This window comes from Rosa rugosa, chromosome 1, assembly GCF_958449725.1.
Source record: "Rosa rugosa chromosome 1, drRosRugo1.1, whole genome shotgun sequence".
NCBI lineage: Eukaryota > Viridiplantae > Streptophyta > Magnoliopsida > Rosales > Rosaceae > Rosa > Rosa rugosa.
In genome coordinates, this window is record NC_084820.1 from 71,668,264 (window position 1) to 71,682,912 (window position 14,649).

The 14,649-nt window shown below is 37.6% G+C and overlaps 1 protein-coding gene across 2 annotated transcripts; it reads right to left on the bottom strand.

The window, feature by feature from the left end:
- Positions 1 to 5,727: 5,727 nt before the first annotated feature.
- Positions 5,728 to 8,512, bottom strand: LOC133707167 (uncharacterized). Of its 2 annotated transcripts, none has more exons than XM_062132733.1 (8): positions 8,318 to 8,512; positions 8,155 to 8,221; positions 7,898 to 7,996; positions 7,028 to 7,198; positions 6,830 to 6,895; positions 6,649 to 6,723; positions 6,255 to 6,365; positions 5,728 to 6,060 (listed from the first exon to the last, which is right to left on the bottom strand). In XM_062132733.1, the coding sequence occupies exons 2-8, from the start codon at positions 8,197 to 8,199 to the stop codon at positions 5,908 to 5,910; spliced, it is 720 nt and encodes a 239-aa protein (XP_061988717.1). In that variant the 5' UTR covers positions 8,200 to 8,221; positions 8,318 to 8,512; the 3' UTR covers positions 5,728 to 5,907. The 2 variants fall into 2 exon arrangements, with proteins under 2 accessions (XP_061988717.1, XP_061988721.1); XM_062132737.1 differs by having other exon boundaries at positions 5,929 to 6,060; positions 6,157 to 6,365.
- Positions 8,513 to 14,649: the final 6,137 nt, after the last annotated feature.

Consider the following 14,649-nt stretch of genomic DNA (forward strand, 5'->3'; position numbering starts at 1 on the left):
TTCAACAACTCCAATCCTTCTAACAAAATCTCCCTCAAACACTAAACCATGTATTCCTCGATTTACACATCCTCTCACCCCATGACCCAAGAGCCACGAACTCTGCAACTAATGGAGCTCCAAACCCCGCAACAAATGGAACCACAACAACAGCAACCAACAGAGGAGGGAGGAAACACCCAAGCAGCTGGAAGTAGTGCCAACATGGATTTCTGGCGAAGCCGTACCAGGTGGATTCCTACTCCAGAACAAATAAGAATCCTCAAGGATCTTTACTATGTCAAGGGATTTAAGTGCCCAACTACAGAGCAGATTCACGAGATCTGTCTCCAGCTGAACCAGTATGGGCATGTTGAGGGTAAGAACATTTACTTTTGGTTCCAGAACGTCAGGGCTCGAGAGAAGCAGATGAATAGGTGTAATCAGGCTGCTCCAGTGCCCATGAGAACTAGTTCTCTTGGTACTGGTAGATCCATTGATCTCAATTTTGGGTCCACTGGTTCTACTGGTGCTGGTGGATCCATCGACATCAATTTTGGGCCAGCTGGTGGATCCATTGACATCAATTTTGGGTCCACTAGTTCTACGGATGATGGTAGATCCATTGATCTCAACTTTGGTTCCACCTATTCTACTGGTAATGAAGGATTTCTTGATTTAAATTCTGTTTCATATTCTTCCTCACACTTCAACACTAATACTAGTACAACTCTTTTGGCACAACAGGAGGACAAACATCCCTGCAACAACGAGGAGGAGATCACCAGGAGGTTCAAACTCTTCCTCTGTTCCCCGTGCACGGCGAGGACGTCTTTGGTAACCTGAAGGCTACTTCCGAGGAAGGTAGCGCTTTTGGTTACTATTCTGGTGGCTCAGGCGGTTACCACAGTGGCTCAAACGTTTCTCTTGAGCTCAGCCTCAACCCATCCGGAGCTGCTGACTAGGCTTAGTATAGCATAGTCCTCGCTTTTTTTTTTCTTTTTTTTTTCTTTTTTTTTTTGTAATATAAACTCAATAAGATGGTGTGCATGTTTTCTTTCCTGTTTGTTTAACCAACAACAACACCAAGGATCGAACCTTGGTCACCCAATACTGTTTTCAAAACCATAAACAACTCTACTGCACACATCTTTCATAATGATGCAATAAAAACAATCACTCAAAAAGAATCCAACAATCAATTAAGTCGCATCGAGGTCTAGCTAGTATCCTCTGAGTCAAACCAAACACAACAATTTCATCGATAGGATTAGGGATTTATAAAGCTAAACACATCCTGAGTTAGCTAGGAAAAACCCACGTTTTTAGAGTTACTCTTACAACTCTTATAGAATCTCGATAATTCCATCTATCAATTGTTTCAACAAAAACTCACCACAATTCAATCCCTAACATTTAGCGATTCAGAAATCAAATCAAACTCCATATCACATAGTAACTCACTTGAACCACTATGGATACCTAACAAAATCACTAAAATCAATATCCGAAATTGCGTTTAACTATAACACCTACAATCAATCACCAAAGGCACACACTCTCATCCAACATCATTCACAAGAACTGATTCTAACTCTCCCAATTAATTACACCAAAATCAACTCCATTGCAAAACTTTAAGTGTCCCGCCTACTTAAACTTAAAACACACAACAACTTCAAATTCACTGCAGCCCATCTCCATACTACGATCCAAAACTTAAGAAAACTAGTTCACCACACAAAGGCCACAAAATTCAATTTCATTCACTTGAACAAAACTATATTCACAAGTCACGGTCAGGTCATCAACCCATGGTGTTCAAATGAATAAATTTCAAATCCAGTTTTCCTTGTGAATCGTAACGTATCGTTCCAAAATGATGCAAGTAACATCAACCACGTATATAAGACACATCTCGCGAACTCAATTCAAATTCAGAATCACCAAAACTACTACTAATTCCAATTCTACCAACAATCCTGATTCTGAAGGAATTATAGTACTCAACGACAACCCAAAACAATGGTCTCTCCTCTCTAACCATCGAGCACAAAATAAAATTCTTGTCTCGCACCTTAAACCCTGCTTAACAACTTACAAGCACAAGGAAGAAGTAACCGCAATAATTCCTTCCCTAACCGCAACACTACTCACAACTCCACATGAGTCAAGAATCTATTCAAAAACATTAGTATATCCAACTTAAAAAGGCAAAATTACTATCGATTAATACTCGTATCCACATTACAGACGAGCATAGGTCCACACCATGCCTTCAACCAAACACTTCAACAATCAAAAGAACCTCATTTCCATAAAACAATCCTCGTTGACTTAACAGAGTTGAATCAAGAGGTTTCTATTCCTCAAGGATTGTAACTCGCAGCCACTGAACTTATTCCAATACGAACCTACAAGACAACTGTAAGGTTCTAAGTACAACCCCTTCGAATCTCCATCACCTAAGGAGTATAGTATGCTTGGCTAATACATGTATAACACTTAAAACACAGTATAAGTCAAATACAAATTCATATTAACCAAGTCAATACTATAGGGAATGTATTCACGTTCCCTAAACGACCTAGCGGCCTAAACAACTCCCAACACTCACGCATACCCAATGACTTAGCCAATACCAAAGAGCACACGATGGGGATCCGCTGCAGACGGGCCATCACTCGGAAGGTATTGACACATCACCAAATATGCACCTTACGCTCTGATACCAAACTGTCACGCCCCGAATTTTGAATAATCAATTCAAATCCGAAACATGAATAATAACAAATTACAACTAACATCCTGAATTTTTTTCTCACAACAACCACACTTCACAACTCTCAAATTTACAATAACCCAAATCCTCAAGTTATTTATTACAGCACACTCCCACCAAATCAAATTGTAAGGCTCAAATGAGCTTAACTCGCCTCACTATTACAATTGCTGTAAAACTATAACCATTGCTCTAACCGCACGATCACCGTCCTGGTTCTCCTGTCCTGTAGGATTACCCGCTACACAATTTGAATAGTGTACCGGGAGTTGCAACAACACAAAACCCGGTAAGCTTTTTACAGCCAGTATGAGTAAACAAGAAAGAACTGTTGATTTATTAAATTACAATTCAAGTAAAATTCAACAGTATTACGTCTGCAAAGAGACATCAACCCACTCATGGAAACCACAAGGAATACATTTTCACAATCCTCAAATCACCATACACCACACTGGTCCTGTAAACACCCAACCCACATAACACCACTCTGGTCCATCCCAATAACACGTTAGAGCTCTAACTGCCTCGTTACCTCTGACACCTTGGCCTAGGGTCAAGCAACGGCAAAATACTTCGGTTAACACTATAACCGTCGCGCTTTGGACATCCCCGTCCTCAGCACCATATACTTCGGTTAATAATAAACCGTCGCACTTTGGACATCCCCGTCCTCAGTACACAACTTCGGTTAATAATAAACCGTCGCACTTTGGACATCCCCGTCCTCAGTACACAAACACTCCGGTTATCCATAACCGTCAAACTTCGGACACCTCGTCCTCAGAATCCTACATTCTCCAACTCTATACATACTCCAATGTAAATCATGAATATTAACAAGAACTCATCAATCATGATCATCACATATAAATATGATAAGTCAAATTTCAATTCATAGTATTTTAATCATCCCAATTTCCACACTCTTCAATGTCACACCATTCCACATATAATCACGTAAATATATATATACGTAATCACCCACTCAGGAATGACCACTAATACCAACTATAGTTCACACAAGAAAATCGTGAAATTCATTTTGTATAATAAAAATCATTTTACTTCCCCATGGACCGTGGTTGATCAAGTCCATATGATTTTAAAACAAATATTTATTTCATAAATATTTTCACGCAATTACGACAAAATAAGGTAATTAAATTTATTCGGTTCGTAATATGAACCACGTGAGGTTTACTCACCTCTAAATTCCCGCTGCGTCTTCTTAACAGCTCAAAAACAACGATCCGAAATCGTTCACCAATCAATCCATCAACCACCTAGTCAAACACGATCTTAACTTAGAAATCATTCATAGACCACACATATACAGAAATCCAACGGTCGGATTCTAATTTAATGATGATCCAACGGTCAGATCAAATTTATATGATGATCCAACGGTCGGATCCTCACGGATCGCCCTTAGGATCATCCTCCAAAATTATCACGAAGATCCAACGGTCAGATCTTCCTGAATCGCCCTTACTAACATCTCCACAAAATTATATGAAAATCCGACGGTCGGATTCTCACGAATCGCCTTCCGAATCACTATTTCTCAAATATACGAAGATCCAACGGTCAGATCTTCGCCCGTGACCTCACAAAGTCACCGGGACAGTCATACGATCAACATATTAAAATTTGAAGTAAAACCGATGGTCTGATCTTCGTAGATCGTAAACCGAAGATAAAACGTAAAAACCGTAAATAGTAACGTAAAAACGTAAATCCACTATTTACCAACTTTTTCTAACATAACCTTGTAATATATCAAAACGCTCGTATGGATGCATAGATCATCGCCCAGATAATGAAAACTCGAAATATGGTCTGATGCGCCGCCACAAGCGGTGGTCAGTGGGCGGTCAACGCGGCGGTCAACGCCGGTCAACCACCTCAGATGGCAAAGTGACCAACTACAAACTGGTTCAAAATGAAAGGGTGGTCGACTTCCATACCTGGAGCTAAGTCTGGTTTGGCCTAGATCGTCCTAGATCAAGCTTGGAAGTCGGATTAATCCTGTGCGTCCGATCAGATTTCAGATTAAATCAGGGACGTCGAAAAAGTCAAACCATGATCTAGCGTTCTATACACAAAATCGTGATGAAAGGCTTACATGGGGATGATCAGCATGAGGAGGAGATCACAAAAATGGGAACGATCGGCCCATGCAACGCCGGAAAAGTGGTTTTCCGGCCGGGTCCGAATCAAGAGTCTGGGTGGCTTCGATCCAGCTTTTGGAGCAGCGTCTGGGCGAAGCGATGGGAGGGGACGGCTGGGCGTGGAGCGGCGATCACGGAGGAGTCCGGGTCCGGGGCTGGAGGAGGCCGGAGGGGAGAGAACCAGCCGGGTCGGGTCGAACACGACCCGCCGGGTCTGAGGGTTTCGATCGAGAGAGAGAGAGAGAATCCGGGGGACTATTCCGCAAAAACAGAAAAGTTTCGTCCTTAATGAAAAAAATCAACATTTTTTTGATATTTATAGAAAATTCCCAATTTTCAAATATTCATAACTTATTCATACGAACTCCGAATATTGCGTTCCACATATGCACGAGATCGTATCGACGAGCTCTACAACTTTCATGAAGAAAGTTTTCCCAAATTCTGTACGTATAAGAAGTCACTTTTCAAGACCCCCTAAATAACGTTCGTTTTCGAAATAAAATCGTTCGAACTAATTCCACAACTCCTTCAAGCTTCGTATTCGTGCCCACGCCTACGAAATCATTTCCAAAATGTCATCGGACATTAATTTGAATTTTTCGGGTATTACAATTCCATCGTCATTATATTTTCTTGGTGAGGTGTGTAAATCATACAAGTAAAACTGAATGCAGGCACTTGAACCTTGCGAGTTGCAATATTGCAACTGAAAGCATGCCTTTTATATCTGCCTGTCCAAAATGAGTTTTACAAAGATGAACTAAAGAGCACTAAAGCTCGAAAATTCAGTAAGCAACAAATTTGGGGCAAAAGATCTATATGCACCAAACTCAATTTAAGAAGCACCCAATACGATGCTCAACTCTTCAGGTCTCTCTTCACAAATTACACAAGTAATAAAGATCCTTCAAATTGTCATAAATTATTTATGGAATCTCAAATACCTAGTTTGGTTGCAATAACCATAAACTATTCATTACAAACACCTAGTGCCTTTGCAATACGATCAACCAGCTTCTCCTTTGAATCCCAGGAGCTATTTTTCAATCGCAGCTTAACAGCTAAATGTCTAAGGTCATCAACCTTCATTTTCATCAACAGCGGCTTTGAATAGACCTTCCCCTGTTCAATGTTAAAACCCAATCAAGTCCCAGTTACGAAAACGCAAATCATCAGAAACACTGAAATCCACGAAATCTAATCACAACAAATTTCTACCAACACAGCTAGCTCAAAGGAAGGAACAAGACCACAGATCCATAGGTAATGTAGACCAAAGACAGCAGAAAACAAGTAGACTTGCCAACATGACTTACAGCCTTCTCCTCCTCGTCATCGTCATCACTTAAAACAATAACATCCTCCTTATGAAAGCTGTTGATATGCTTATTCTCCTCTCTTTGCTCACCCTCCTCCTGATTCATTTCCTGCAACAATAACTTTGAGTATAAAATTTGGCTAACTATACAGTAGAGCTGTGTCTGGAATCTGGATAGAAGCCAAACATGTAAAAAAAGTGTGGAAAAGAGACGCAGCAATCTACAGTATAGGAGTGGCTGGGTGGTTCACCACTATAGTAGGAGTGATATCTTTTGCTATATGCACCCAAATAGGTAGACCTGGAAGGTCTCATCCTAGATGGTTTCATGTGTCAATTATATCAGCTGATAATATAAGCCATGCAGCAACTTAATTGAAATGTTCATTTACATGTTGATTGCCAACATCCCTTTCCTCCTCCTCGTCTTCGTCCTCATCATATCCAGCAACCTCCTTTTGTAACTTCTGTTCATGGAACAGAGGGACATAATTTTCAGTGGAGTCTAAAACTTCCAAAACAACATATATACACTTGGGTTAATAGGACAGCTTTTTGTGCAATGTAACTCACTTTTTTCAAAAGGCTCATAGTACCACCGAGCACTGGCACTAACATGGCTGCTGTAGATGCACTCACCTACAAGACGTACAATAATACAAATAAATCAATACATTATGTCCATAATTGGAGGGAAAAGAATCTATGTAGAATATTTGTGAGTAAGTGAGGGCTTCGAATTTTACAATAAAATCTTTTAGGGTAACTTACTGAATCAAGGTCAGCTGGAAGTCGAACACCCACAACCTGATCGTCATGGAGCTGTAGAAGATTATTGTGATCTTCCAACTTCGGGATTATTAGTGTCCAAGGGGGGATATTAATTTCATCAGCCTTAGAACTTGGGCGTGACTCTTCATGACCACCACCACATCTGCTTTCCTGCAAGACATTTTTTCATACCATCAATACATGCATGTTCTTCATCCAAATTAAAGCATACTTCCACTCATACATTCACATCTTGAAATTTACATCTTGACGAAATTCACTTTCCCCTGACTTCATTCACAACTTGTTCGTTTCTACCTTTCCATTCCTCATCTACTGAATTCAAGTTTTTTTTTTTTTTTTTTTTACCTTTTCTCTTTCTACCCTCAAGCAACAGTTACCTTTACCATATGAGCATGATTCATGCCAGATATGTATCTGAAGCGTCTTGTCTTGCTGTTTTTAACACACTTATGTTACTAGAAGCATACAACCTAAGCATATTAGAGATAATTGAGGATCCACAAACTAACCATGTGAACAGAATTTCCAACCGTTTTTTTTCTCCTTAAAACCCAATTAAGTCCCAGATACGAAAACAACCACAACAAGCAAATCATAGTGTTTCTGGAAATCCACAAAATTTAATAACAACAAATTTCTACCAACACTAGCTTGTTCACAATTTATATCAGCAAAATCAACCAACACAGTTCAAGGAAGAAAGATATTTTCTTTAACCAACACATATTTTCAATTAATTCTTATAAAAACGTGTTTTTTCAAACTAAATAATACCCTTAGGAAACTAAATAAAAATTTCAAATTTTGCAAGGAAGCAATAAAAGCAGTGAAAAAGGCATAAGCAACCTCCGCTGCCGCCGCTGCAGGAACACCGTCCGCCGCCGCCTCCGGAGCACCAATACCCATAAGAACATGTGCCGCCTTCAACTCATCCATCATATCCGACTGAAAACCAGGACAATTCAAGGAAGAAAATTCTTTGAACACAGTAAAAAAAAATTTAGATGCAAAACTAGTTTTCAAGAGTTCAATTTTGGCAGCATTAAGTAGATATTCAAATTATGCAAGGAAGCATTAAAAGCAGTGAAGAAGGCTAAACTCACCTGGTAAGTAATCTTCGGGATTTCAGAGACTTTGGTCTTCACCATCCTCGGAATAGCAGAAACAGACCTGGTGAAAGAAGATACAGATGTAGACAAAAGACAGCAGAAAAAAGTTGAACAATGATTCTAAGCAAGATGAAGAACAAAGAAGACGCTAGCATACCTTGAAATGGAGTTTGATTGGTGTGGGAAGGAAGAGTGTGAGGGAGTGTGAGTATTTAGAATGGGGGAGAGTGTTGTAGAGCGAGTGTGTGCTGCAGGGACCAGTTGGGAGAAGTTGGATGTATTCAACTTTTGGGTATGATGAGATCAAGTCCTATTGATTCCAAGCAATGAAGATGGTATATATGCAAATATAGAAAGGGCCAGCCAACTGTAGAAGCCTGCACCCTCTAGCTCTGTCTCTATCACATAGTGAACAGGTGAAGTAGGTAGATGCTGGTTTGACCGGCTCCACTGAGCTAATATGCTCTGTAACTCTCTTCTCTCTATCACGTGGTGAAGTACGTAGAGGCTACTTTGACCGGCTCCGTGGAGCTATGGAGAATGGCTCGGCTTCTTGGCCAAGAAGAGTTAGAGTGGCTCTCTGAGAGAATTTATAACCAATACAATTCCAAACTCATCCAAAAGTGATTACAAATGGACGAATGGTACTGGCTTCTATTTCTCAAGGGGAATTATTGTTTTTACTTTTTATTTTTTACTTCACTTATAGTTGTTATACTTCGTGTTTTGGTCGACCGAAACATGAATCAGAATGACCCAAATTCGTTAATTTTGAATGATTGATTAAATTGGAGAGTATGAGATGCCTCTGAGACCCCTAAAGTTCTAGAATTCGAAGGAGGTTCTCAGAATTCAAAACTACGAAGTCACTTTTTCTGTCCCCAGGTTCCAAAAGAAAGCACGAGCACATCTCTACTACTATAAAGCCAGACCCTCTTTTGGTGTCAAAGGCTTCACCAAATTTTAGAAGTCCCCATATTACCCATGGTGAAACAATAATTAACTCAGATGAAAATATCTACAAGGGTTATGAGAAATTCTTTCAACTATCAAAGTTATGAGACAAAAATCCTTTCTTTTCAGTAGGGAGGATACCTATTCTTACTGTGTTTTCCATGTCACCATCGATCTCTACATTCCTACACTTTTACCACATTGAACCAAAACAAGCTCTCCTCTAGCTTATTAAAGTCAACACAACTATAGCGTTTTACACTGGTCAAAATTTTTCAGACAGTCGTCATTGACATATTTACATATATAGTACATTTAAAACATAATATATGAGAATTCAATCAAATTTGTGGATGTGTATCAAATAAATGGACGGTACATCCGAAAGCATGAAAAGATGTGAGACCATCTGTTTGTTCAATGTAGTACAGTAGCTGACCAGTCCATTTTGACAACATTAAACATGTGACACCAAAGATATTGGCACAGAACATGAAGGTATAGCACGCTATGATCACAAGTAAAGAACATATATTGTTACCTTAAAACCCCTAAAGCACCAAGTATAAATAAGAAAACAGTAACCCTTCAGTTCTTTAATAGAATGGAGAAGTACAAAAATACCAAACTGTTGTAAATATTATTATCTATGTGGATGTCCATGTAAATACTCATTAGTTATGTAAACCCTACCTCTATATAAAGGAGGCTAATGAGACTGAATGAGATACTTCTACTTCCTCCTAACTATTCTCTCTTCATCTTCTTTCTACTTTATAACACGTTATCAGCACGCTCTGCTATTTTTCTTAAAACTCTATGATGATCTACGAGTTTATAGTGCAACGTTGTTGCTCTTACCTATAACTCATGATCTATGAGTTTATTTATAATCTATATCAATTATGCATATTAGGGTTTATGGAGATATACGGCATCATATCAATGTTTTGTTTATTTTTTTTTTTTTTTTTACTTATTTTTTTGATATACGGCGCCTTATTGCAGTTGCTTCAGTGTCATATTAGGGTTTATGGAATGTTTTGTTTTTTTGTGCTTCTGCAATCCTATATATATATATAGTTTAATATATCCTGGGTACAAGTATCGTCCATAGTTTAATATTGGTTGTTTTGTTTAATATAGTCTATGGGCCATAATCGCACTTTAGTTGGTTGCTAACTATTGGCAAGCATATATATATAGTTTACTATGATCTCTATTCTCTAATCGCACTTTAATATATACATGGTTTCATATGATTATCTAATCGCACGTTCCTGTATATATGAGGTATATGTTGTTAACATAATGGATATATCTTTTCTGTTTTATTACTTATCGCATATTTAATATGTATTTAAATAAATTTATTTTATCTGTTTTATCAAGCATACTTACTATTCATAATACAAGTGAACCTGAAGTTTCACTACTGCTACTCGAGCCAGAAGTTTCGAGTACATATCCATTTGAACCCGAAGTTCAAAAATACGGAATGTTAGAACCTGAAGTTCTAATCATAAGAACACGAACTTGAAGCTTCGTGCATATAATTGCGATCCAATGTTCACTTTATTTTCGAACCTGAAGTTTCGATATTGATTACTTATCTGTTAAGAACCTGTAGTTCTAACACTATATATGGATCCTAACATACCTCATCAGACGATTGATCAGATGATTGAATACAATTGCTTATGTATATATGGGTATATTGGTGTTTGTTTTCACATGCGTTCAGGGTATAATTGCTGAAAGTTTTTAGTTGATCACGCAAATAGAATCATACCCGTTTTTCCTTTCTGACAATCCCAATTTTCTTTTGTCAATAATCATGCCTCTCTCCTTTATTTTTGGTTTTTCAACCAAAACCCAACGTATTATCCCATAAGGTGCAATAGAGGCATTAGTTTTTACTTGACTATTTAATAGCATTTTCTGGGTTTTTGTCAGTATACACTCATAAGATTTTTTTTTGTGTGTTTCCTTCATTGTCGTTAGACATCAATCCTAATTTGTCATATATTTCATGATTACAAGTATCAGTATATGCCTTATGTTGTCATCTACACATGTATTTACGAATTGATTAATATGAGAAGCAATCTTGACGTGATGAGACTGATGACCACTATCTATGTTGATTAAATTTATGGCAGGATCAGTAACTCCCAAAGGCGGATCAATATTTTTTGATATCCAAGTTATACAATCTTACAATTATATGCATAAGTATGCTCAAAAGGTAAGGCCGTATGATATGATTTTATTGCTCATAGACTGATTTCAATGACCATTGTAAATTCAATGCGATCAAAATATTTTCTTTATATGATTACACGAGGGCCTGAAGTTCCTCAAAGATTGTGTAGTGGAAAATTGCGATATAAAGTCTCTCAAATTTATACAATTACGAGGGCCAGAAGATCCTCAAAACTATGCAATTGAGTATATGAACTCAAATGTTTCTTAATCCCCAATTATAAAAGGCCTGAAGTTCCTCTATTTTTTATGCTGGGGTCCCTTCCTCCTTATGACTATTTTTGAATTTGGAATTCAAACCACCTTTAGAACCTGCAGTTCAAAGTTGGACAATCAATCGAAGCCAGAAGCTTCTGACTAGCATTTAGATCAGAGAACTTGGTTCTCCTATTGTCTTTTGTTAGATGAGATACAAGATTATCATGTATTATGAAGTTAACTGGACCAGAAGTTCTGTGTATTTCTTCATTTAATGGAACCAGAAGTTTCCACAGTTAACTTTATTGCATAATTTATCTATTTATTTTCCCTGCAATTTTCCTATTTTGTTATGTACTTTTAAATTAATTTTTTTTGTTACTCATACGGACCAGCAGTCCTATACCTCGAACATATGAATTTCGAATGTAATAGTTTTGAACCAGAAGTTCAAAATTTCATAATAGAACCTGAAGTTCTAACAGTAAAACTCAAACCCGAAGCTCTGAGTATAAAATATAAATTAGTTCAAAGTGAACTTGAAGATTCGCTTTAGTCACCTCGAGCCTGAAGTTTCGAGCACCAAATTTATTTGAACCCGAAGTTCAAATTACAAAATCTTAGAACTTGCAGTTCATAAAAAAAAAAAATTCGAACCTGAAGCTTCGATTACACATAATTCATTCATAGTTCATTTGACTTTATGTCAACTCGAACTAGAAGTTTTGAGTAAATTTTGATATGTCGATTGACACATTCTTCTTTATGCCTGCTTAAAGCATTCCACCTTAGAACCTGAAGTTCTAATTGTGCAAACTCGGGCCGTAAGTTTCGAGTATATGGACAATTTATCAAAGAGCTTTAACCTCAAACCTGAAGTTTTGAGGGAATTATATTGACACCAATTTATATGTAAGCAGATACTCAACCATTGGTTTATGACGAATGAGTATGAGTATACCCCAAATTTGTGATCGTGAATTTTGTAATTAAAAGAGATCAGAACCTGTAGTTCCTTGATCCTTAATTACATGAGGACTTGAAGTTCCTCAATGATCAAACTAACGAGATGACCAACTAAAGTCCTTCACTCATAAGTTATGGTCATGAAGTTTAAACTCGACATTTCAAATATGTCATTTTGGCCAGAAGTTCAAAATGCATTTGATGTTAATATCTACATCAAACAACAATACAGTAATTGAACATCAAATTTTACATGACCAACACGGACCAGAAGCTTCGTGTGTATCTTATGAGATCCACTGTTCAATTTTTGCAAATTTGATTTGTGTCATCTTCAAACTTATATTTTGAGTGATTTCCAAGCAATGCAATTTTATCCATGGTGTCCAGAAAAATTATTAAGGCTTATGCTTATGAGGCTAATATAACAACATCTCAGATCTTACATATCTGATTGATGGCTCCAGAAGAGCACACATTATTGTCTTTTTGCATCTTGTGCCCCCAATATTACCAGAGATGTATAATCTCTCCCTCTTATAGAACTCATTGATAAGAAAGCCGATTGACATGGCTATACCATGAAATGCCACCAGAAGTGGATCATGGCAAGAGAAAAATCATGAGTCAATGCAAATACTGCCCTAACATCCACACATGTGAGGAAATTAAAAATTGGGCGTGTGTCACCTATGGTACACATTTGAGTATATCATTCTGGCCTGCAGTTCAAAATGAATTTGGTCCATTCCAATTGTTAATATTTCACAATTGATGTTTACTCAAGCTAAGGTAACACTCATATCATGAGTTGTAGATCTTGATTTATGGCTCCCAATGAGCTACTATCATGTTACCGAATTTGAAATATTATTGCATTAATTGCTTCCTATATGGTTGGAGAAGCCTTTATGCCATCGATCGGATATATACTGTATTGAATTTTCACAGTAAATTGAGGCATATATGTAATATCATGAACCAGAAGTTCATTGAACCAAATACACTATTTGGCATGATTGATTATGTCATCTTTTGTCTACCATGTTGCGTGGAATCACTTACAAGTTTGATGACTGCTAATCTTACTCATAAGCAGATTGTTTTATTTACCACATATTTGCAAGTTGTCACTTTAATGAGACATTCCTCTTGCAATGAGGGGGAGAAAGATTGTTCCTGAAGAACGACATGAATTGGTGTGAGATATTTATCCACCATCTCAATTTGATCTTGAGAAATATCTAAGCTAGTGATTTGATAAAAGATAGTGACAAAATTATATGCTAAATGCAAAGGCATCTGCCTGGGTTAAAGTCCCAGAGACCAACCATATTATTACAAACAATGTAGACTCCATTTGATTTGTGGGATGCAAGTGTATCCAATTGACATGATTCTCCTTAAGAGAATGTCATTAAACAATATCACAACTCCTAATATGGCTACACATACAGAGGGTGTAGGTATGCCATTAGGAAATGATGTCTTAGTGATACAATAATAAATCAATATGGTTGATGCTAATGAATAAAGCATGTTTTGACCTAAATCTTGGTTTGGGCTCGCCACCAACCAATGAGCATCTTCACTTCAAAGAAAGTGATAGATTTTTGAATGCATCTTTTGAGCATGGTCAAAATAAGACAGTCTTCCCGCCGTTAGGGGGAGGAAAGACTACTGTCATTTGAATAACGGCGTGAATTTGTGTGGATTATATCCACCAGGTCTAAAGTTTTAAACTCCCAAAAAGGGAAGATCATACAAGTCCTATAGTGCTCGACATGAGGTTATACGTAAAAAGATCCACATTCTACATAATTCATCAATGAGAGATGATTGTCCTAGAAGTGACAATATATGCCCCAGAAGTGGCATGGGTACCCAATATCAATAAGCTTCTTACAGCTAATGCATGCATATAAGAATGTGTGGGATCTATGATTAATGATCATCGATGATAATTTATATATGGTAGCTACCAAAAATCATTAAGGGTTGTATTGACGCTGTACCATGTTTCATTATGAATGTCGACAAAGTATATTATTGGCCAAATTGGAAAGAGGCAATTCCAGTGAAATTAAATATTTGAAACGTGATGAA

What these genes read in the sequence shown, in the direction of transcription:
- LOC133707167 (XM_062132733.1), bottom strand. Translation starts at nt 8,199, where the DNA reads ATGGTGAAGACCAAAGTCTCTGAAATCCCGAAGATTACTTACCAG. An exon ending in TTCCAGCTGACCTTGATTCA is followed by an intron (nt 6,896 to 7,027) that starts GTAAGTTACCCT and finishes TACGTCTTGTAG; the next exon opens with GTGAGTGCATCTACAGCAGC. An exon ending in ATGACGAGGAGGAGAAGGCT is followed by an intron (nt 6,061 to 6,254) that starts GTAAGTCATGTT and finishes AACATTGAACAG; the next exon opens with GGGAAGGTCTATTCAAAGCC.